At 44.5% G+C, this 24,728-nt stretch overlaps 1 protein-coding gene across 1 annotated transcript in view; it reads right to left on the reverse strand.

Moving 5' to 3' along the window:
- Window positions 1-24,728, reverse strand: part of LOC146059569 (multidrug resistance-associated protein 1-like) — an 87,914-nt gene that overhangs the window by 20,888 nt on the left and 42,298 nt on the right. Inside the window, exons 9-15 of the mRNA XM_083171905.1 lie at window positions 21,093-21,239; window positions 19,522-19,606; window positions 19,374-19,440; window positions 18,464-18,590; window positions 17,125-17,301; window positions 9,354-9,521; window positions 1,204-1,384 (exon numbers count right to left, since the gene is read on the reverse strand). Of these exons, the coding sequence (XP_083028031.1) occupies window positions 1,204-1,384; window positions 9,354-9,521; window positions 17,125-17,301; window positions 18,464-18,590; window positions 19,374-19,440; window positions 19,522-19,606; window positions 21,093-21,239 (952 nt within the window). The remainder of the gene's footprint in view (window positions 1-1,203; window positions 1,385-9,353; window positions 9,522-17,124; window positions 17,302-18,463; window positions 18,591-19,373; window positions 19,441-19,521; window positions 19,607-21,092; window positions 21,240-24,728) is intronic.

Below are 24,728 nucleotides of genomic sequence, written 5' to 3' on the forward strand. Positions count from 1 at the left end.
CACCGGCGAAGTGCGGGCTGTGACGGCTGTCTAGTATGCGGTCTGTGATTGTGCAGCCTGCGCAGGCTGCAGTAAGAGACCAGAGCCGATATATGTGAGTAGACCTTTTCTCCCGCTGCTCCCCGCTACAGCCATCCTGTACACCTATCCTGTGATCGCTCACCTGTACCTGGCCGCCTGAGGTGGTGGGGGAAACCTCCTGGCACATCCCTGTCACGTCTACTACAAGACAAGACCACCCGCTGCTGTGATATTTGGCCTGACGCCGCACAGCTCCTGAGCGGAGGTCGGACGCCGGCGGCCATATTGCTGTTACTGCATATCGCTCCTGCCTCATGTGGATGCCGCACATCACAGCTCCTTGTAACTAGGCTCCCGCTCTGCCCTGTCCGGGTCTCCACGCCGGCTACCTCCCGTTCTGCACTGGCCTGCCGCAGCCTGACAACCGGAGACACCACACCTCGGCCGCACATCGCTGTCAGCGGCTGCTTCCTCCTCCCCTCTCCAGCAGCGGCGCCGCACCTCAGCGGGGAAGTGACTCCCTCACAGTAACAACTCCTGCACTACAGCAGTGTGACCGGAGGCACGGCGGGGCTCGATCTGCACTGGGTTATTGCTGGGGTACTTTACAGCGGTGCAGCAGTGACAGACAGCTCAGAGGCTCCTGAGAGGGGGAATACACTGGCACTGACATCACTGATCCAGGACCCCTTCTCTGATAGTAGTACATACTGAGACGTCTACTCCGATCTGGCTGCCTGTGGTGGTGGTGGGGGAGCCCTCCGGGCACATCTCTGTTACCCCAGATCCTGACTGCGCCCGCCCGCTGTTTAAATATATGGACTGATCACTGTGATCAAGAGGAGGCTACAGCCATTTTGGCTTGTGAGGTATTGCATATAAGGTGCAAGATTTTAATTTTGTTGTATGTAGGGGGGCCCCAAGCTGACCTTTCGCACCAGGGCCCATGAACCCTTAGCTACGCCCCTGCTCTCACAGCACTTGGGTTAAAGTGGTTGTGCGACGTTCCCCTAATTGCCTCTGATCTGTTATCTGGATGGTCAGAACCTGTGACCACAGCTGCACTTTGAAATCAGTAAATGAGCGTCCCGCAGCCGGCAGAGATTTCACTAAAGTGTTCTAGATAACAATACCTAGAGAATAAATTCGAGGGAAATACTGTATGTCGGTGGAAGCGCTTACGTTTGATTTCATTGCGATTCCGCTTTTCTGTTCCTGGGGACTGGATGATGTCCGTCAGGTCTTGTCTTTTAGATAGAAGTTCCCCATAAGTCCCCATTTGGGCTATTCTCCCATCTTCCATGACGATAACAAGGTCTACCAGGGGAAGAACCGTGAGGCTGTGCGTCACCAAAATTCTTGTCTTTATAACAAAGATGGAAATGGAGTTAGATTTTACCAAAAAATAATTCTACAAGCAACAATTTCACTTAAAATGAGGTCAACATTATTGGTAGTATGCATATAGAAAAGGGTTGCCTATGTTTAAAGCCTCATCTCTGGGAGAAGCACTTGGGGGGGGGGGGGGGCAGCTGTTGATGTAGACGTCACCAAGCCCCAACCCCCAGTACTGCAAATCCCGCAATTCGCAGGTCTTCGAGGAGGGGAGGGGGCGGGGCTAAATTACGTGATTTGCATTTTTAGCCCCACCCCTCCCCCGAAAAGCTGCGAATCGTGGGAAATGAATGCTGCCGCGGGGGCCACCGGTATCCGGGACGGTTGCCCACCTTTCAGGGGGACCGGGAGGGGAACCAGATTTTCAGGAGCCTCCCGGCCATTCCGGGAGTGTAGGCAACCCTGATATAGAAATGCTCTGTGGAACACCTGTTCTGCCTTCCCATATTAAAGAACATCTACTTCTTCTCACCAATAGAATAGCATGCAATGCACAACCTGTGGGCCATGTGAAGCCCACCAATTATTTTCAGGCCCAGAAATAGAGGGAGACCCAGGACACCAAGCAGACAGATTACAGTAGGATCCTATAGAACCTGTCCTGTCTTGCATTGCAAGAGAAAAAGGAGAAAAAAGACTCTCTCTTTGTTGGGGCACTCTTTGAAAATGATTACTGTTCAGTAATCGACAACTTGTAACAGTATGTTATGCGCTATTAGCAATAAATCATGAGTTACAACACAAACATGAGTGACAGAGTATGAATGGCAGCTCCATGTGGCCAATGTGACCAGGATATAATCGGCGAGTTAAAGAAACTAGTAACGCTTGAGGGAGTAGGTTGGATTAACCCAACTCGAAATATGGTATAAATTAAAATTTAGCATTTATTAAATCTTTTTAAAATATACACTAGACAAGAACGTTTTTTAGGCGCTCACACACAGACATATAACATGTATAGTAATTGTATTTAACAAGTTCAGAGATTCACACTAACTTGTGTGTGCCCTGTGGGCAAAACGTCCCCTGGTTTTGTGACACTTAGGGTGAGATTTAATAGGATGAGAGATTCAGAAAGTGAGAGATTTGGGAAGAAATCTCCAGTTTTCTTAAAGCGGCAATCATTTACACTGCAAAACCAGTTTGATTTTGCAGTGTAAATGATTGCCGCTTTAAAAAAACTGGAGATTTCTTACCAAATCTCTTTTTTTTCTGAATCTCTCATCCTATTAAATCTCACCCTTAGTATTATTTGCTCTACCGAGCGCAGACATGTCCCGAAAATCAGGACTAAAAAGGTATCACAAAGAGTGGGTCTATGAAGTAAGACTAGTTTGTTCTAGCTTTCCCCACCACCCGGTGAAATACCCCCGCACAATCAGTGCATTAGAGGGGATCGCCTGCGTGTCACTAAAACAGGGTGTTAAGCTGTAAGACTTTCTGGGATTCGCTTAGTCAGAGTCAGAGCCAAGAGTAGGAGTATAATGGATAGTTCAATACATGAAATTCCACCACAGTAGTTGATATGTATCAAAATGCTGTTAGAACAGTGAATATTTCAACATTGTATCGATGAGGTAACAGTCCCTCAGCTGAGTCTGTTCTTGAATGGGTGAAAAAATGTGGGCTGACTAGTGATCCTCTTAGTTCTTTTGCCAAAAAAGAGAAAATATTTTTTTAGAATTAAGATTCCGCAAACTTAGGAATCTGAATAATAATAATAATAGTAGGCTTGCCTTACAAGCCGGCGGTCCTATCTAATTGTAACCGTCTAAAACAGAGCACCCACATATGCCAACCTGTTCCTCGGGTGGTGGGAACGGGAGGTGGTCTTTTCAGAACAAAATGATATACACACCCAGAAGATAATATCCTGGGTGAGGTATATAGATGACATTATGGTTATCTGGCAAGGGGATCAAGAGAGTCTGACCCATTTCATTCAGACCCTCAACAACAACGATCTGAACCTCAAGTTAACATACTATATTCATCCTAACGAAATTACATTCTTGGATTTGACAATTTATCGTTCAGAGGACAACCTCCTACTCACCAAAATGTTCCGTAAAGAGACAGCAACAAACAGCTTCTTGGTTTCCGAAAGTGCACATTTCCCTCCTACCATCAGAAACCTCCCGAAAGGGGAATTCCTCCGTCTGAGGAGAAACTGCTCCACAAAAGAGATGTATCTCAGCCAAAGCGTAGACCTAGCCTCCAGACTGCGCAAGAGAGGGTATAGCCAAAGATCCATCAAAAATGCTAAACATCTAGCCCTGAAATGTCAGAGGGATGATCTTCTATTTTCTTCAAAGGAAGCAACCACAGCAGAACCAGCCACCAGGTTCATCACGAACTTCTGTGACCAGTGGCAGGACTTACAGGGCATCATCCGCAAACACTGGCACATCCTTGAGATGGACCCTGATCTAGAAGACATTACGAACAGAGGGCCACAATTCAGCTGGAGACGGGCAAGGAATCTGAGGGACAGACTAGTCCAAAGCCATTTCCAGCGGACACCAAAAATTAAACCCAGGATCAGAGGCACCTTCCCATGCACAAAATGCAAAGCTTGCCCCCACATGAAGCAACTAAACAAAGTTACCAACCGCTTTGGCAAAACAATGACAGTGGAACACTACATCTCCTGCGAAACTACAGGAGTCATATACTGCCTGGAATGCCCATGCGGCCTACGATACGTGGGGATGACGAGCAGGAAACTCAAATTGCGGATTCTGGAACATGCTGGGAACATCAGGAATGCCCAATCAGATGTACTGAAATTTAAAAAGCTGACGTCAGTGGCCAGACACTTTTTGGCCAAACACGAAGGATCACCACGGGACCTTAAAGTGTTCGGGCTAGAACAAATCAAACTGGGCATAAGAGGAGGAGACCTGACAAAAGCACTACTACAAAGAGAAAGCAGATGGATATTTGACCTGAACACCGTCAATCCTTTCGGCTTAAATGAGAACAACTGCTTTGGGTCCTTCCTTTAATTTTTCCTCATCTACCACTCACAACATATGTAGAGATGATTACCACTTTATAACTGCCCCAAGATACAACACTCTTAATGTCATATCACTATCCACCCATATGAACTTCCATCACCATGCGCACCTATTTTACACATATAGTTTTCTCATTTGAATTTTGCACAATTTACACATTTTAAGGTCACCTTAAATTCCTCACCCAATCTCAGACACATATCCCCATATCACTCACTATGAGCCAAACTGCTTCGATATTGTCACAGCACCTTATTTCACACACTGTCACACTTGGCAGGTGTAACAGTCCTATTAGTCGCTATGACACACCATACCCACCTCACATTATTTTATGTAACTTCCACCATCAGGTAATTTAGAATCCCCGGAACACACACCGCACCCCATCACAGGTCACTCTATAGCGTCTCTATCCTTTGTACCTCACACACGGGGAAACTTATCCCCTCCCCATATTCTTACATATATTAACAGGTCCTTTTGTCTTGTCTTGTACTGTCCTTATTCTCTTTCTTTTATTTTACCCTCATATGCATAACCCGTTGCACCCATGGGATGCACACCTCATCATCATTTTTTTTTTTTTTTTTCTACATTTTTTTCCTACACTTTATTCCCACAAGGTATATAGAACTGTCAGCTCTTTTATCTAGTAATCCATGTCCCTTGGCATTTCACTCACCTTACAATTTTACAATTTTACATAACCTATGTACAAAAAGTCTGCAGATATACTGATTATCAATATACATATACAAGGTGTACTGACACCCAGTTAAAGGTCTCCCAAACCCCATACCATCTCAGTCTATTAAATAGTTGTTGATAGCATTGCCAGGACTGACAGAACTTTCTCCCACTGCGTGATTGACAGCAGGGAGGACCAATTAGGCACCAGCATTAGCGCGATAAACAGACAGCACAGGCACCTGCCTGTACCACACACCTTTAACCCTGATGAAGCCAGAAAGGTGAAACGATCGTTGGTTTCTAGTGGGAGTGACGCAGTCACTGAGCGCCTCCTGAACTTTGCCTTACGAGCCGCAGCAGCAGCAGCAGCAGCCGCGCTGCTGACTGACTCAGCGCTACTCCAGCGCTACGGACACCGGCAGCCCAACTTTCCCCTACCTGCCACAGCAGCAGCAATCCAGCAGCAGCCGCGCTGCTGACTGACTCAGCGCTACGGACACCGGCAGCCCGACTTTCCCCTACCTGCCACAGCAGCAGCAATCGGGCCACAGACCGGCTCTAGCGCTATCCCAGCGCTTCCAAGACTTCCAGCCCTGCAGCCCTCTCCACGCGCGCATTGTGGAAGAGGGACACAGCCACAACAGCCACAGTGCCGTCTCAGCATATCCAGCAGCAGCTACAGCACATCCGTCGGGACAGACACAGAGCTGCTCAGCGCAGTGGGTGCGCTCACAGGTATTCGTCTACCCGCTCTCCCCTCAACCTCCTCTCCCTTCCGACTCTTCCCCTCACCTCCTACCTGCTACCTGCTACCTTCCGTCCCCCCTCAAACAACTCTCCCCTCACCCCTTTATTTTCCTATCAGGTGTAATAAATCCCCCCAGTGTGACAACAAGCCCGCTCACCCACCATACCCAAAAAAGCCCATCTATTCTAAGATGGCAGCTTACTTGGGGCGTATGAAGGTATGACAGGAGAAGGGAGACCTCTCCTAGTCTCATACAGTATTCCACCCCTAGTGATAGGTATATCAGGTGGGCAGTAGCCGCTTTCGCACTAAAGGGTAACACCTATCTTTATCTCTGACTCCATTTTGGGCAGAGCCCTTCCCCCACAATACCCATAAAAGCCCACTACTATAGGTGGCAGCTGACATTTGGATGTGGGCAGCCTGCCAGAGGGGAAAAGGAGACTTTCCAATCCTCCAACCAGACTACCCCACCTTTGTTAAGGGTATATAAAGTTGGTGGGATCACTCATACCCTTTGGATATAGTCAGACTCTTATCTCCAACTGGTCTCTACTTTCCTTTTCAAACTCCCTTTTCTATCTTTTCTTGCTGTGATCCTCCTCTCCCCTTTTCCCTTGTGTGTACAACTATCCCCTTCCCCATTCCCCACCCTAATATCCCCTATCCCTATCCAACTACCTAGCGGGAACGTCTACATTATTTCCAGACGCACTGTGACCCAGATATTTGAATACAAATACAGCACCTGAGCTGCTGACGGATTCTCAGATACTAATTGTCATTGATAAAAAATGTTATCTGGAATACTAATTTGGCACTACACACACTATTGTTGACTAGAGACTGTTCGAGATATCATCAGAAAAAAACAGACAGTATAATTTGTTATGTCGACACGACAGCGGTCGGCTGAATACAACTAACTAGAGGCTGTGGCAGCTTGGATTAAAGATCAATTTGTTTAATATGTTTATTTGTATATTTGAGCCAACTGCCATTATTTATATCAATTCTCATTTCTAACACATGTGTTACTGCCGACATGGTGGCGGGTAGATTGTGATAATCCCTATTCAACACTGTGTGTGCCGGTAGAGTACCGAATCATTGTCTTACTGTAGTAAATGAGACACACTCTGGTGTTAGCTTATCTACAAATGTATTGCTGTTGACAGGCACTGTTTTAGACGGTTACAATTAGATAGGACCGCCGGCTTGTAAGGCAAGCCTATTATTATTATTATTATTATTCAGATTCCTAAGTTTGCGGAATCTTAATTCTAAAAAAATATTTTCTCTTTTTTGGCAAAAGAACTAAGAGGATCACTAGTCAGCCCACATTTTTTCACCCATTCAAGAACAGACTCAGCTGAGGGACTGTTACCTCATCGATACAATGTTGAAATATTCACTGTTCTAACAGCATTTTGATACATATCAACTACTGTGGTGGAATTTCATGTATTGAACTATCCATTACACTCCTACTCTTGGCTCTGACTCTGACTAAGCGAATCCCAGAAAGTCTTACAGCTTAACACCCTGTTTTAGTGACACGCAGGCGATCCCCTCTAATGCACTGATTGTGCGGGGGTATTTCACCGGGTGGTGGGGAAAGCTAGAACAAACTAGTCTTACTTCATAGACCCACTCTTTGTGATACCTTTTTAGTCCTGATTTTCGGGACATGTCTGCGCTCGGTAGAGCAAATAATACTAAGTGTCACAAAACCAGGGGACGTTTTGCCCACAGGGCACACACAAGTTAGTGTGAATCTCTGAACTTGTTAAATACAATTACTATACATGTTATATGTCTGTGTGTGAGCGCCTAAAAAACGTTCTTGTCTAGTGTATATTTTAAAAAGATTTAATAAATGCTAAATTTTAATTTATACCATATTTCGAGTTGGGTTAATCCAACCTACTCCCTCAAGCGTTACTAGTTTCTTTAACTCGCCGATTATATCCTGGTCACATTGGCCACATGGAGCTGCCATTCATACTCTGTCACTCATGTTTGTGTTGTAACTCATGATTTATTGCTAATAGCGCATAACATACTGTTACAAGTTGTCGATTACTGAACAGTAATCATTTTCAAAGAGTGCCCCAACAAAGAGAGAGTCTTTTTTCTCCTTTTTCTCTTACATACAATTACTCTCTAGGGTGCACCTCCACGCTAACTACCTGGTGAGATTCCTTTAAAAAGGCCTCCAATACTACTTTGAATTGTGGATTCGTCAACATACACCCATATCGATTATCTACTACTATTACCTGTGCTCTGATCCATCTTCCACTTCCCCTCCCCTTATACTTCCTGTCTTGCATTGCACCAGGGAACAAGGAATCTCCAGGCCAACATTCCTGAGGGCCGATATGAGACCTGCCTAGTAGAATACTCATCTGCAATCTGATTATCTGACATACTGGGACTGTAGTGCTAATGTTAGACTATAGTTCACTGCCCCGGAACCACCCCAACCTCAATACAGGTCAGCTATGTAACATTCTGGAGAAAAGCGCTAAGGGGCAAGAAAGGTGTTACAGGCAGTGGCGCCTCCAGAGGAGGGTCTGCAGCACAGTCCAAAATTCAAATAGGGGAGCCACACCAACTGCTAGGTAATCATTTTGGAATGGCAGTTGGTGGGTGTGGCTTCCCTATTTAAAATTTGAACTAAGCTGCAGCCCCTCCTCTGGAATATTCCCTGGTTAAAGGTAGGGGGAAGAAATGTAATAGAGGTGCGAGGTAGGAGGAATACATGCGATAAAGGTAGAGGAAAGAAATATGTTACAGGTAAGATGTAAGCAGGAAGGAAAAGGGCTAGAGGAAGAAATAAGCTACAGGTGACGTTTAAGCAAAACTGTATTACAGGTGAGGAATTCTGGGAGAAACAGGAGATTGGCCCAATTGTTTGCTGGTGTATGGGGGCCCTTACTAACATAATTGGACTGTTAAGTAGCACAAATAGCTTTTTCACACTGTACAATTTATACCACTGACACTGGCACGATTTGCTGTGGCAGTAGCCAGGCCTGCTTCCAAGGCCAGTCCTTATAGGTTGTTCCTACAGAGGATGCAACCAAAATCCACCGCATTCACATAACTGATGACATTCTGTATAATCTGCCATTCTATTCCGTATATTAAAAGCGGTTTGAGCTGTTTAGCCTATTAGAATGGGAGATAAAAGAATGCATGGAGTAGATTTTATATAGTGTGGTGAGCGCAGCGAGCCACCATGCCCGAAGCGTGGCGAGCGGACGCGGTCTCATAAGAAAAACGGGAGCCCAGATATTACATAAGTACCAAAGTATTTTCTACAAGCCCAGGGCTACTCAGTGACCAGCCCAGTTCTCTAGAATAAATGACCAGGCCTATAGAGTACCAGGCCGATGTTTCCCATGTGGTATTACCACGGGATAACTGGGGCACTCCACAAAGACATTACTTTAGAAACATACCTTATTTTTCAATAGCCCAGTTTGTCCAATGACCTTATCAAACAAATGTTTCCCAACATGCACATCGACTGCAGACAACGGGTCATCCAGGAGGTAGATATCTGCGTTGTTATATACTGCCCGCGCCAGGCTCACACGCTGCTTCTGGCCTCCGCTTAAATTCACGCCCTGTATACATAGTAATATTACAGAATAAGAACGGTGTGTTGCTGAACGGTTCTCGCAACCAATACTTATTGTAGTATTATTGGCATGCACTGGCATCTTACTATTGGCATGCACTGGCATCTTACTATTGGCACGCACTGGCATCTTACTATTGGCACGCACTGGCATCTTACAGAAATACAGTCACAGGAAACAGAAATTATCTAGAGATCCCTGCTTTCAGATAAGCAACATAGGTGTCTATTATTTACTAAGCCTTGGAGAGAGATAATGTGGGGAGAGATAAAGGGGTACAGATGGAGCGCCTCTCTTCTATCCAGGAGCTGGAGGTCGGATCACCAACCGCAAGCCCCTGTCGAAAGGGGATGTGCACAAGCGAGACACGCGCACATCCACTACTAACGGATATCTCCCCGGGTCCTCGACGCAGTCCCCCCCTCCCCCCTCTCCCCCTAACCCTGCCCTTCTCCCTGAAGTGGAGACAGGCAGGGTTCGCCTCCCACACCGCACTGTAACTGGGATGCGTGTGTGTGTGAGATGCTCGCGCCCCAGTCAGATGGAGCACCGGCTCGCCAGCAGGGGCAATCTGGCGAGCACCGGCGCTGGCTGAGAGGCGCTCTATCTGTACATTTACTAAGATGGAAGTTCTATTGAAGATGGGAGGTTGTCCATAGCAACCAATCAGATTCTTCTTATTTATTTAGCACCTTCTATTAAATAGAGAGATTCTGATTGGTTGCTATGAGTCAATAGAACTCCCTTCTTAGTAAATTTACCTCAAAGTACCAACCAACCAACAAACCAGCTCCTTCCTTTTTCCAAAGCTAGCCTGTAACGTGACAGTTAGGAACTGATTGTCTGATGCTTTATCTACATCCAGTTTATGGGGGTATTCAATTTGGGATTCCGACTGTCGGAACGTCTCGACAGTTGGAATCCCAGGCCGTTTCAATTTCTCCCGTTTCGTTTTGGAACATTGATTTCCGACTGTTGGAAAGTCCGAGGAGTGCCGAAAACGGCCGCGGATTGTTTTAAAACGTCCGTGAATTCATCCATCCACAGCTGTTTCGGGAAAAAAATGATCGGATCTGTTTTGACGGAAGCGGTCTTTAATGCTGTCAAGAATTGCACATACAGATGTATAGGGATCATACATAGGTGCCATAAATTGTTAGGCATAAAATAGGTTAACGTTAACATATTACAGCTTATTATATTACAGTAGAAGTGGTACTTGTTTCCTATCTGGGCGCCCACGATTTTAATCGCGGGCATCGGGGGTAAAATCGGGGCCATCGCGGCCGATAAAAAATCGGGTGCGATGGGCCAGACGCGATGCCCGCGATTTTCCCATAGAGAACAATGTTAAATGCCTCAATTTACCCGCGATGACCACGATTTACCATAGGAAACAATGTTAAATGGATCAATTTACCCAAATCAGCAAAGGAACAATAGTAAATGGGCCAAAAACACCCCTGAACATTGAAATGTCCCCCCAAAAGTAGTGGACGCCACCCCGCCATCAACGTGAACCCGAAGCGTGGCGAGCGCAGCGAGGCCGCGAGGGGCGGCGGTACGCGTCCTCCGACCTTTTCATGCCCTACTATCCACGTCGGCGTGGAGTTGAGAATAAAATAGTGTGGCGAGCGTAGCGAGCCACCGAGCCCGAAGCGTGGCGAGCCCCGCGAGGGGACGCGGATACCTTCACAGGTAAACACGTCCCTTCGCGGGCTTCCCAGGTGTCCGCGTCGCCATGGACACCTGGGAAGCCCGCGAGGGGACGCGTATAACTGTGAAGGTATCCGCGTCCGCTCGCCACGCTTCGGGTTCGGTATCTCGCTGCGCTCGCCACACTATTCTATTCTCACTCCACGCCCTAGTGGATAGTAGGGCATGAAAAGGTCGGAGGACGCGTACCGCCGCCCCTCGCGGCCTCGCTGCGCTCGCCACGCTTCGGGTTCACGTTGATGGCGGGGTGGCGTCAACTACTTTTGGGGGGACATTTTTATGTTCAGGGGTGTTTTTGCCCCATTTCCCATTGTTCCCTATGATAATTTGGGGAAATTGATCCATTTAACATTGTTTCCTATGCTAAATCGCGGTCATCGCGGGTCAATTGGGACATTTAACATTGGTCCCTATGTAAAATCGCGGTAATCGCGTCGGTCGCATCGCATGTCATTATAATGGCATGCGATGTACACGCGATGCCCGCGATGGGCGCCCAGATAGGAAACAAGTACCGTAGAAGTTAATGTTTTCCTGACCCATTACAGCAGGCCATCAAGACCAGGCATGTCCAAAATATGGCCCTCTGTGAAACTACACATCCCAGCATGCCTTGCCATAGTTTTAGCATTCCCTAATAGCAAAACTGTGACCAGGCATGATGGGACTTGTAGTTTCACAACAGCTGGTGGGCCATAGTTTGGACAGGCCTGCTCTAAAGCCTGAATTTGCATTCCTATTTGTGTGCCTACATTTATCCAGTCCCTGTGGAACTACAAGTTCCAGCATTCCCTGATAGCTAGATCCAGAGGCTGCCAGAAAATGCTGGTTCTCGGAGTCCGGAGTCGGAGTTCTCAGGGTCCCATGCCAGATCCAGGCCTGACACTGGTTAAGAGAGATTTGCCTTAGGCGCTGGGGATGACTGTGATGTAACTCGATGCCCAGCAGCCACCACGTAGGAGGGTTGCCAACCTCCAAAATTACAGAAACCAAAAACAGAAATGTGGGGCGCTCTTGGGTATCGGGATGAAAGGAAGTTGAATCAACACAATGTTTAAAAAGTATCACAAATATTTTACACAATAATGCATGTAAAACACATACCAAATGGTACTAAATGACTCTAAACATATGAAAAAATAAATGAAATAAAAATAAAAATAAAACTTAAAAATAAAAAATGAACAAATAAAAATAAAAAATAACAAATTAAAAAATAATGGATAAAAAAGAATTGCAGAATAAATAAAAAATTTAAGATTGGACTTTGCAGGTAATAGATGTCAGCACATCCAACTTTTTAAGGTGCAATTGATAACTTAGCGCAATCCACCAGTGTGGATTTGATCTCCTTTACCCTTTGATGGGGTCTGGCAAGTGGATATATGTGAAAATCTACTGGATGCAGTTCCTTGTAAAGGTTTATAAGTCCAGTTGTTTAATTGCGACCGGTTTTTATATATAGCGCTAGTGTGCACACTCAGTTTTCATCAAACTTAACTTTGCAAAGCAATGATACAATTGAAGCGAGATTGGGAGCAAGGACTTCTGTTTGTTGTTGTTGCATGTGAAACAGTGTCCGTCCTGTCCCCTTTCAAGCTCTTACCAGTGGTTGATCAGCTGGCGTATTTTTCAATGTTGCGCTGAGTGGAAAGAACAACACTGCAGCGCCCGCTCTCTCCGTCCTCCGCTCGGCTTTAAGGTGTGTAGCGCCGGTCAGCTGGAAGTGGTATCTGACAGTGACCGCTTTCTCCTGCCTCTTTCTCCGCTTAAGGAATCACACGGCGCTCTGCCACAGCGTCCGTGGACAGTGATGTATTGGCGGCTTGGAGGGGGTGTCAGCAGTCGGCTCAGCGTCAAGCAGGTACTGTGGAGATAAGAGCGTCTTTCCTGGGTAATACTGGAACGCGTTTCGCCGCGCACTGGGCGGCTTTGTCAACCAAGTGTGAGGTGTATCCTCACAGGTCTGTTTAAATGCTGGTCTCTTAATTCAGCTCAGGTGTCTCTCATTATCTAATCACCTGTGTGGTTTCTCAAGCTGTATTTCTCCCATTAGGAGTGCATAGTATTGTTTCTTATGGGTGAAGTTTTGTATCCCATTAATAGCAAGTGCGGTTTTTCAATATTATTGGACTAGTAGTTGTGACAATATATAAAATATGCAATTCTTTAAGATAAACAGTGAATAATAAATAATGAAAAATAAATAAAGAATAGAACATAAAAATAAAAATAAAAATAAAATAAAAATAAAAATAAGAATAAAGTATAATCTATAGATGTAAGTAATAAACACTAGAAATTAGAAAAATATATATATAGAGACAAATAGATAAGGAATAAATGTATAAATAATAATATTAATAATAGTAGTACATAATAATAGTAGATGGAAATAAACTTTTTTACATATGCAGAATTAAATAGTTCAATTTCTGGACCAACAGATAGTTGGTACTTCTTGCATGAGCCGCTTTATCGGCTTTCCTTTCTTTTAACTTTTGCGGACAGACATGTGGTGTTCCCTTATCTAAATACATATATGTACATCCTTATGTGAAACCAAATGTCTCAATATATCTTGTGTTTGCAGTCCACCTACATTCTTATAGTGTCGACAGACTGCATGTCCACAATTAGTTAAGGACATTACTTCTTTAAGGGAAAAAAACCCACTATATAAACGCAATGAGTCGCGTCTGGTTATTGCAAGATAATCTATAAAAATGAGAGGTAAACAAATATTCCTATACATCTAAGCATATAGTAGGAACAGAAAGACAAAGATAGCAGGTGAGATAAGATTAAATGTATGCAAATCTCACCTTACCTAAATAAGGGGAGAGGGAACCAATCACTAGTATGTTCAAGTGACATGTATATAGTTCTTTACTCATCTAATATCTCAGCTATTGCGCCCGTACATGTGTGTGCTTACATATCATACACACTCACATATAGGGGCACATGCTGATGGAAAGGAGAACAAATGGGACCACAAGGATGATTTTATACTATCCAAATTAATACACAAATAAATAAATTCATACTGTATACTGGTCATTGATATAAATTAAATAATTGGGTGAACTAGGGAGAAGGAAGTTTTATGGAATAGAGAAGGAGTTCGAAACCGGGCAGAACATTTCAGAGTATGCATATCAAAATAAGAGACCCATAGTTGGTTCAGATGGTAAGCCGAATGGTGGATACTAGCTCAAATGAACTCTAGATCTATGTTTTCATTCAAGCCTTGGGGTTTAAGGGATTGTAGTTTCAGGATCCACGCCGCCTCCTGCTTGCACAGGGTCCTGAAACGGTCCCCACCCCGATTTGTTATTTTGATGTGCTCCAATCCTATCACTATCATCCCTTTAGGATCGCTATTATGCATCTCAGAGTAATGCCTTGGGATGCTATGGTTAGTGCATCTATTCAGGATGTTCCTTCGGTGTTCTGTCACTCTGTTTTTAAGTTGTCGCGTGGTGCGTCCAACATAATACATGTGACATGGACATATTAAGAGATAAATCACGTATTGTGTGGCACAGTTAATAAATGTCTCTATCTCAAATTTTTTACCCGAAGTAGATGCCATTCGGCTTACCATCTGAACCAACTATGGGTCTCTTATTTTGATATGCATACTCTGAAATGTTCTGCCCGGTTTCGAACTCCTTCTCTATTCCATAAAACTTCCTTCTCCCTAGTTCACCCAATTATTTAATTTATATCAATGACCAGTATACAGTATGAATTTATTTATTTGTGTATTAATTTGGATAGTATAAAATCATCCTTGTGGTCCCATTTGTTCTCCTTTCCATCAGCATGTGCCCCTATATGTGAGTGTGTACTATATACATGTCACTTGAACATACTAGTGATTGGTTCCCTCTCCCCTTATTTAGGTAAGGTGAGATTTGCATACATTTAATCTTATCTCACCTGCTATCTTTGTCTTTCTGTTCCTACTATATGCTTAGATGTATAGGAATATTTGTTTACCTCTCATTTTTATAGATTATCTTGCAATAACCAGACGCGACTCATTGCGTTTATATAGTGGGTTTTTTTCCCTTAAAGAAGTAATGTCCTTAACTAATTGTGGACATGCAGTCTGTCGACACTATAAGAATGTAGGTGGACTGCAAACACAAGATATATTGAGACATTTGGTTTCACATAAGGATGTACATATATGTATTTAGATAAGGGAACACCACATGTCTGTCCGCAAAAGTTAAAAGAAAGGAAAGCCGATAAAGCGGCTCATGCAAGAAGTACCAACTATCTGTTGGTCCAGAAATTGAACTATTTAATTCTGCATATGTAAAAAAGTTTATTTCCATCTACTATTATTATGTACTACTATTATTAATATTATTATTTATACATTTATTCCTTATCTATTTGTCTCTATATATATATTTTTCTAATTTCTAGTGTTTATTACTTACATCTATAGATTATACTTTATTCTTATTTTTATTTTTATTTTATTTTTATTTTTATTTTTATGTTCTATTCTTTATTTATTTTTCATTATTTATTATTCACTGTTTATCTTAAAGAATTGCATATTTTATATATTGTCACAACTACTAGTCCAATAATATTGAAAAACCGCACTTGCTATTAATGGGATACAAAACTTCACCCATAAGAAACAATACTATGCACTCCTAATGGGAGAAATACAGCTTGAGAAACCACACAGGTGATTAGATAATGAGAGACACCTGAGCTGAATTAAGAGACCAGCATTTAAACAGACCTGTGAGGATACACCTCACACTTGGTTGACAAAGCCGCCCAGTGCGCGGCGAAACGCGTTCCAGTATTACCCAGGAAAGACGCTCTTATCTCCACAGTACCTGCTTGACGCTGAGCCGACTGCTGACACCCCCTCCAAGCCGCCAATACATCACTGTCCACGGACGCTGTGGCAGAGCGCCGTGTGATTCCTTAAGCGGAGAAAGAGGCAGGAGAAAGCGGTCACTGTCAGATACCACTTCCAGCTGACCGGCGCTACACACCTTAAAGCCGAGCGGAGGACGGAGAGAGCGGGCGCTGCAGTGTTGTTCTTTCCACTCAGCGCAACATTGAAAAATACGCCAGCTGATCAACCACTGGTAAGAGCTTGAAAGGGGACAGGACGGACACTGTTTCACATGCAACAACAACAAACAGAAGTCCTTGCTCCCAATCTCGCTTCAATTGTATCATTGCTTTGCAAAGTTAAGTTTGATGAAAACTGAGTGTGCACACTAGCGCTATATATAAAAACCGGTCGCAATTAAACAACTGGACTTATAAACCTTTACAAGGAACTGCATCCAGTAGATTTTCACATATATCCACTTGCCAGACCCCATCAAAGGGTAAAGGAGATCAAATCCACACTGGTGGATTGCGCTAAGTTATCAATTGCACCTTAAAAAGTTGGATGTGCTGACATCTATTACCTGCAAAGTCCAATCTTAAATTTTTTATTTATTCTGCAATTCTTTTTTATCCATTATTTTTTAATTTGTTATTTTTTATTTTTATTTGTTCATTTTTTATTTTTAAGTTTTATTTTTATTTTTATTTCATTTATTTTTTCATATGTTTAGAGTCATTTAGTACCATTTGGTATGTGTTTTACATGCATTATTGTGTAAAATATTTGTGATACTTTTTAAACATTGTGTTGATTCAACTTCCTTTCATCCCGATACCCAAGAGCGCCCCACATTTCTGACACTGGTTAAGCCTGCTCTAGAATTTCAATGATGTACATATGAAATGTTCATGATGCGAAGTTCATGACGTCGAGTGCAGAGATCCCCAGATTAGCTTGGCATTGCCAACATTATCGGTCACTCACCCGCTCGCCGATTTCGGTTTGGTCCCCATATGGTAAGAGCTCCAGGTCGGGCAGCAGCGCACAGGCCTCTAGAACACTCTCATAATACTGCCTATTCATGGGTTGTCCGAACATGATGTTCTCCTGGAATAATGCGTTCTGGATCCACGCCTGCTGGGACACGTAGGCCACTGACCCCTGCATGCAAAGACATCAAATCTATAATATACAGTATTTATGTTTATATCGTGCAGTTACTTTCAGCTACAGATGAGAAGCTCGGTTCTCCTGCCAAGTTTGAATCCAGAAACAAGGCAAATGCCATTTTCCAGAAGGCTTGGACCTGGAGTGTTCTGGAGCCCATATAAAGTATACATTTTTCCATGAGGGGTGATTCAGGTTGGCTGGTAAAAATCTGCATTCATCCTGGGACCGTTGGTGCGGTTCTGCATATATGGGAACGCCCAGCATTTCCTGGGCATGCCCACAAAAACGGTGGGTGTGCCCAGAAAAACGCTGGGCGTCCCCATGCGAACACAAGCGTGGTGAAGCCTGCAAGGGGCTGATGGCTGAGTCACATGACGTCAGCCACTGCCCTGTTCTCGGCCCTTTCTGAGCAAATAAAAGTTAGTCTAGATGGACTTACTTGCAAACAGGTAAAAAAAAAATCATTCGATGGTCGGTGACCATCGAATGATTTTTTGCCCGTACGCCCGCTTGTGAATGGATGTGTAAGAGTACACGAGTCGTGCGCCGGCACGGACATTCGTGCAGTGATAGGGGGTGGGCGTTCTAGAAAATTATAATTGGTTGCTATGGGCAACATCAATTTTACATTTACTAGTGATGTAAATACATAAACCAGCTGCAGCATTAGACTTAGCCCAACGCTTCCATGATATAACAGAGCAGCAGAAAGGCATAAACAACACCATAGGACTGAATGTAATATCACAACTTAAAGTAACAGTACTTTACAGTATACTTCACTTTTCTCTTTGGCCTATAGAGCAGGAATAGGGAACCTTTTGGCACTCCAGCTGTTGTTGAACTAAATATCCCATCATGCCCTGCTGCAGTTTTGCTATTTAGCCATGCTAAAACCATTGCAGGGTATGCTGGGATGTGTAGTTCAACAACAGCTGGACTACCAAAGGTTCCCCATCCTATGTTATTCACAATGCATTGGGGGGGTATATGGGTCAAAGCTTGGAGAGAGAGAGATATAAAGTACCAACCAGCCAACTCCTAACTGTCATTTTTTAAACATGCTGTAATGTTGCAGTTGGGAGATGATTGTTTGGTGCTTTATCTCTCTCTAGGGTTTGGTATGTATGCCCCAGTATATTGGTGACCTTACTTTTCTCTGGACTGTTCCCTCCAGTTTATTCATCTCTCCAAGGATAGCAGAAAGTAACGATGATTTTCCAGACCCAACTTGGCCAACGACTGCGACCAAGGAGCCTTCAGGTACCTTAAGGTGAATACTAAATACACACACAAATGTTACAGTTCTCCATGTTTTACCATGACATTATTCTGTCTATATACAGCAGTGATGGGCAGCCTGATATACAGCATGACATAGGATTATAGTAATCTCAGTAATAAATGAATAGAAGTTTATTACAGCTGTCTGTAATAAAATAGCAGTAGTAATAGTGCTAAACGCTACAACCACACACATCGGACAATAAAGCGCTGTAAAGTGTATGTATAAGTAAAGCAAATAAGCAAGCAACTGGGCCCGCTGCGTGGCAAGTGCAGCGAGCCCGCAAGGGAGGGCGATCCACGTCCCCCCCTTGTCGGGATTTCGGCGTCGGGATTTTGAACGCCGGGATCCCGACCGCCGGCTTTTTATGCCGAATCCGAGTCAAGACACGCAGCCTAGCAAACAGGTTTGAATCAGGCCCTTTGTACTTTTGTTTTTACCCGTCACTGCATGACACACCCAGAAATGACAATAGATGCGCCCATAGGTGGAGATAGACACGCCCCTTGGGCAGAATGTGACTCGCCCCATCAACGGCGCTCTGCGTGTCACATCATAATGACAGCTGTGATCTCCCTAAAACAATGTATTTAAAGTCCTCTAAGGACAGGGAGGTGGCGCCACCAGGTAAGACTGAAACGGTAACCACAAGGGAGTGTCTTCTGCTGCTACACCAGAGGCGGCTGCAAGCTAAATGGTGGCCGGGAGTCGGACCCCTACAAGATTACTAAAAGAACAAGCTACATTTTACTATAGCAAAGAATAGCATTTCTCTTACTCTTTTAAAATGGATGGACCATTTTTTTCCCATTGAAAAGATGCACCTTGAAATCCCACAGCATGACCTGTATTGATAAAATGAAATACATAAAACCATCACAGAAAAAGAAATCAATAGCTTACTGTACATGTACATATCCACTTACTTCCTTTGTAGTTGGTTTCAACATTTTCAGGTTTAAGTTCCTCACCGTGCAGAAAATTTTCCAGTCGTGTGAGAGAAACTCTAGTCTGGGAAAGGAACCAGTGATTGGTTAGATTCTTTCCACACAGTCCACACAGTAAAAACAAATTGCAGACTTGGTCAAAAAAAGGTACCAAACTGTCCACGACCCCCATAGAGGGAGAAGACCCCCATAGAGGGAGAATAGAATAGGTGGTGAGCGTAGCGAGCCACCGTGCCTGCAAGGGGCTTTGTTGCGCTCACCATGCTGTCTGAGTCCGGCCAGTCGGGATCCCGACTTCGGGCTAATGACTGTCAGGATCCCGACTGTCGGACCCCTATACCACACCCCTTCTGAAGAGGTGGACAAGTTGCCCATAGCAACCAATCATCTTCTACCTAAAGCTGGCCATACACTTGTCCAATTTGGCCACTTTTCACCCAATTCCGACAGATTGGGCCAAGAAATCGGGTGAAAAGTGTCCAAATCGGATTTGTTTTGATATCTGATCCGATGAATGACCCCGTGCACGTCGGAGATCTCCGACGCGGGCAGCCTACCGACAGCAGGGAATGGGATTGCATGCGAAATATAGCATTAAAAAGGACCTCCTGGAAGCTCCCGGGTGGTTCAAGGAAATTCTTAGGCGACTTCTCCCTCCGAGAAGTAGCATCAATGTATGGGGGCCTTAACAGTTTATAGCCTGTGCTTGATAAATGGTACCGCAATGGTGTTTAGTTGCTTACGGGCCCATTTAAGAAGGTTCGCCTATATAATGTGATCTGGGCGGAATATTACTGGCTGGAATCGCATGGAAACCTATGGGCTGTGAGCAGAGCAGGAGGAATCGCAGCAGGGATCGGCAATTGAGACACAATTCACATATAGCTACTTTTTCACAAAAACATCCTGAAAAACGTTGACCATGGTCCCGCTGATCACCCGCTGGCGTCTAACTAGTGTTGCTGCCGCTCTAGCGACCACCAACTGTCTTCAGCCATCTAATTTAGTGGGATCGACTATACAGTAGGTGGCCGACCATACAGTAACATGGTCAATCTACAACCGGACGACCCGCTAAACCATAACCATAGATGCAAAGGGTCCCATATGCTGCTGAATTGCAAGTCTGAAGTTAGCTGTGTATAGCAGCACCACCCCTATACACAGATATGTATCAGTCCTATCCTGGCGGCAAGAGACCCATATTAAAAGATATTTGCACACAATGAATTGGTCCTCTGGCTTACGATAAGCTTATGCTAATTACAAAACTTCCATTCCCACCCAGTTACACCCATTTAACCACAAGTGGAGATCCATCTGCATGACTCTGAATGGTCCTGTAAGTATGCGATTATGCAAATGTTCACCTGGGTCTGCCTTGTGGAAACGTGTAGTGGGAAACATTGCGGTGAGATGTGGGTGCTGTGTACAGCGCTGAATCCTTGTTTGTGTTTTAGACAAAGTAACATAACTGTATAAACTCCTCTTTATTTAAATGATTGAAAAAAATATATGTATCTCACATAAAACCATATAAATATTAATACCTGTACCACTGATGAGATCACTGTGGGCAAGTCAAACAGTGGAAGACGCAGTATATTAAACAGTGATATTGTTGTAAAGACTTTGGATGCTGTTAAAACATTATCTTCATCAACCAAGAAATATACTCCAAACGTTGCTATGGAAACCTGTAAATAACACAAAAGAACAAATAATATAAACAGTTTTTAAACCCAAATGAAGGGATGAATGAATTAATGAATGTATAAATAACTACTGTAAGTTAAAGGAAATATATGTACAGGTGCAAAAAACGCGTTTCACATATATAGTTGCAAAATAAAACAAAAAAAAACGGAAACTTGACTGGTAATTGATTTAATTAGAAAATATGTCTAATAATTTTATTTGCACTTAACCCCAAAATATAATTAGCAGAAATGATCTGCGGGCTAAGCTCACATCCCTGTGAAAATGTGAAAAAAAGGGATTTTTGTAAGAACTTACCGTTCGAATCCCTTTTTCTGATATGGTCCTGGTGACACAGCTCAACACTGGGATGTAGGAGGGTCCGAAGGAGCCAGGCACCTATCCTAAAGTTTTAGAGGGTAGGCTCCTCCCCTACTGCATCCCTGGACTCTTCAGTTCATCTTTCAAAGCCACTGGAATACATTAACTCAGTACAAACGCCTGCACATATTATATGCACATTTTATAACAGAAACTGTTAACTTTTAACCATTTTAACATGAACATCATGAAACTTCTGGCATACTTACTGAGCGTAAGGGAGGGATCGCTGTGTCACCAGGACCATATCAGAGAAAGGGATTCGAACGGTAAGTTCTTACAAAAATCCCTTTTTCTCTTTCAATGGTCCTGGTGACACAGCTCAACACTGGGACGTTCCAGAGCCGGTCCTTTGGGAGGGTACGCTCAGGTCTGCAGCTCTCAGCACTGCTCGCCCGAATGATGCGTCCTCCGACGCGAACTCATGGAATCTATAGAATTTGGCAAATGTGTGAACAGATGACCAAGTGGCAGCTCTGCAAACCTGCTCAGCTGTGGCCCCATGTCGAACCGCCCAAGAGGTGGCAACTGACCTGGTGGTATGCGCATTTATTTTGGCCGGTACTGGTCTACCCACTTTGGTGTATGCAAAGGCTATCACAGACCGCAACCACCTAGCAATAGTCTGCTTAGATGCAGGCCAACCAATTTTGTGTACGTCATACAATACCAACAAAGTGTCAGTCTTCCTGACACTCTTCACTCTGTCCACATATATGCGTAAGGCACGCACAACATCCAAAGTTCTCAACTTGTCCCTTTTCTTAGAACCCTCTGGGGGTTGAAACACAGGTAGAACTATCTCCTGATTTAAATGGAAGGTAGATACCACCTTCGGTAAAAACTGAGGCACTGTTCTTAAAACAGCCCTGTCATCATGAAAAATTAAGAAGGGAGATTTACATGACAAAGCTCCCAATTCTGAAACTCTTTTAGCAGATGCTACTGCTAACAAAAACACTAGCTTCCACGTGAGAAACTTAAAGTCAGCCGACCTTAAAGGTTCAAAAGGTGCCTTTTGAAGGCATTCCAAAACCAGTGATAGATCCCAAGGTGCTACTGGTTGCTTGTATGGAGGTTTCAACCTGGATACTCCTTGTAAAAAGGTTTGAATTTCCGGCAAAATGGCTATCTTTTTCTGGAAATAGATGGACAAGGCCGAAATCTGCACCTTCAGTGACTGAAGGCTTAGGCCCGATGAAAAACCATCTTGTAAGAATTCCATCATTCTTGATAGCTTAAAATGAGATGTATGAGCCTTTCTTCTCTCACACCATCGAATGTAAGTCTTCCAGACTCTATAATAATTTGCCGAAGATACAGCTTTTCTGGCTTTTATCATCGTCTGTACTACTGCCTCAGAAAACCCTTTTCTTTTCAAAATGGTGGTTTCAATAGCCAGGCCGTCAAAATCAATCGATCGGAATCCAGGTGATTGAATGGGCCTTGTCTTAGAAGGTCTGGTCTCAGAGGTAGTCGCCATGAGTCCACAGACAACCTCTGAAGCCTCGAGTACCAGGACCTCCTTGGCCAATCTGGGGCCACTAAGATCACTGGAACCTTCTGCCCCTGTATTTTCTTCAGAAGTCTCGGTAACATTGGTACTGGTGGGAATGCATAAAGGAGATCTCCCTGCCAGTGAATAGTCATGGCATCCACTGCCTCCGCCAGTGGATCCCTTGTTCTGGCATAAAACCTGGGCACTTGACGGTTGACCCTGGATGCCATCAGGTCCACATCCGGGATTCCCCACCTCGAGGTGATCTGGTGAAACACCTGAGGGTGTAAGCTCCATTCCCCTTCCTTGAGCTCCTCCCTGCTCAGGAAGTCGGCTTCTATGTTCTCTATTCCTGGAATGAATATAGCCGATACAGCTGGAACATTCTGTTCCGCCCATAGGAAGATTCTGGACACTTCCCACATGGCCAATCTGCTGCGTGTACTTCCCTGGTGATTCAGATACGCCACAGCTGTGGCATTGTCGGTCTGAATCCTCAAAGGGAGGTTCTGTAACCTGTCTCCCGCCAAGGAAATCACTTTCCAGACAGCTCTCAGCTCCAAGATGTTGATCGGTAATGCTGATTCCTCTGCCGTCCACAAGCCCTGAAGCCTGAGATCCAGGACTACTGCCCCCCAGCCCCTGAGACTGGCGTCGGTAGTTACTATCAACCAGTCCCAGGTCTGTAATGACCGACCCCACTGAAGGGAATCTACTTCTGTCCACCATTTCAAGGATTCCTGAGTGTCCGAAGACAGCACTATCATCTCGGATTTCATGGTCAAAGTGTTTCCTGACCAGGCTGACAAAATGTTCCATTGGAACCTCCGAGAGTGGAACCTGGCAAATTGAAGCGTCTCGAATGACGCCACCATTTTCCCCAGGAGCTTGAGGCACCTCCATACTGAAATGCTCTGAGCCCTGAGAATCTCCTGGACTAGGGTGACCAGATCCCTGGCCTTTATCTCCGGGAGGAAAACCCGATGAAGATGGGTGTCCATTATAACTCCCAGGAATTGGAGTCTTTGTGACGGTACCAACTGAGATTTTTGCAAATTTAAAATCCAGCCGTGAGCCTGCAAAAAACTGATGGCCTCTGCCAAGTGACTCTGCAGCATGGCTGCTGACTCCGCTTTGAACAGGAGATCGTCCAAATAGGGTATTACTGTGATTCCCCTGAGCCTCAGCACCGCCGCCATCACTGACATTATCTTTGTGAATACCCTTGGCGCGGTTGCTAGCCCAAAGGGTAACGCCCGGAATTGTAAATGCAGGTCTCCTATGGCAAACCTCAACAAGGTCTGATGCTCCGGGTGTATAGGGACGTGCAGATATGCGTCCTGGACATCCATGGACGCCAAAAATTCTCCCTGGTCCAGACTCAGGAGTACTGACCGTAGAGACTCCATTTTGAAATGGTCTACCCATAAATGAACATTTAGAGACTTCAAATTTAGTATTGGTCTGAAAGACCCGTCTGGTTTGGGCACCAGGAACAGCGTGGAGTAAAAGCCTTTCTTCCACTCTGCCCTGGGGACTGGTGTAACCACCCCTTTTTCCAAAAGGGAGTGCGCTGCTCTCACAAGAGCTGTACGCAGCCGTGCCTCCT

Source organism: Crinia signifera, chromosome 2 (assembly GCF_055691185.1).
Source record: "Crinia signifera chromosome 2, ASM5569118v1, whole genome shotgun sequence".
Taxonomy (NCBI): Eukaryota; Metazoa; Chordata; class Amphibia; order Anura; family Myobatrachidae; genus Crinia; species Crinia signifera.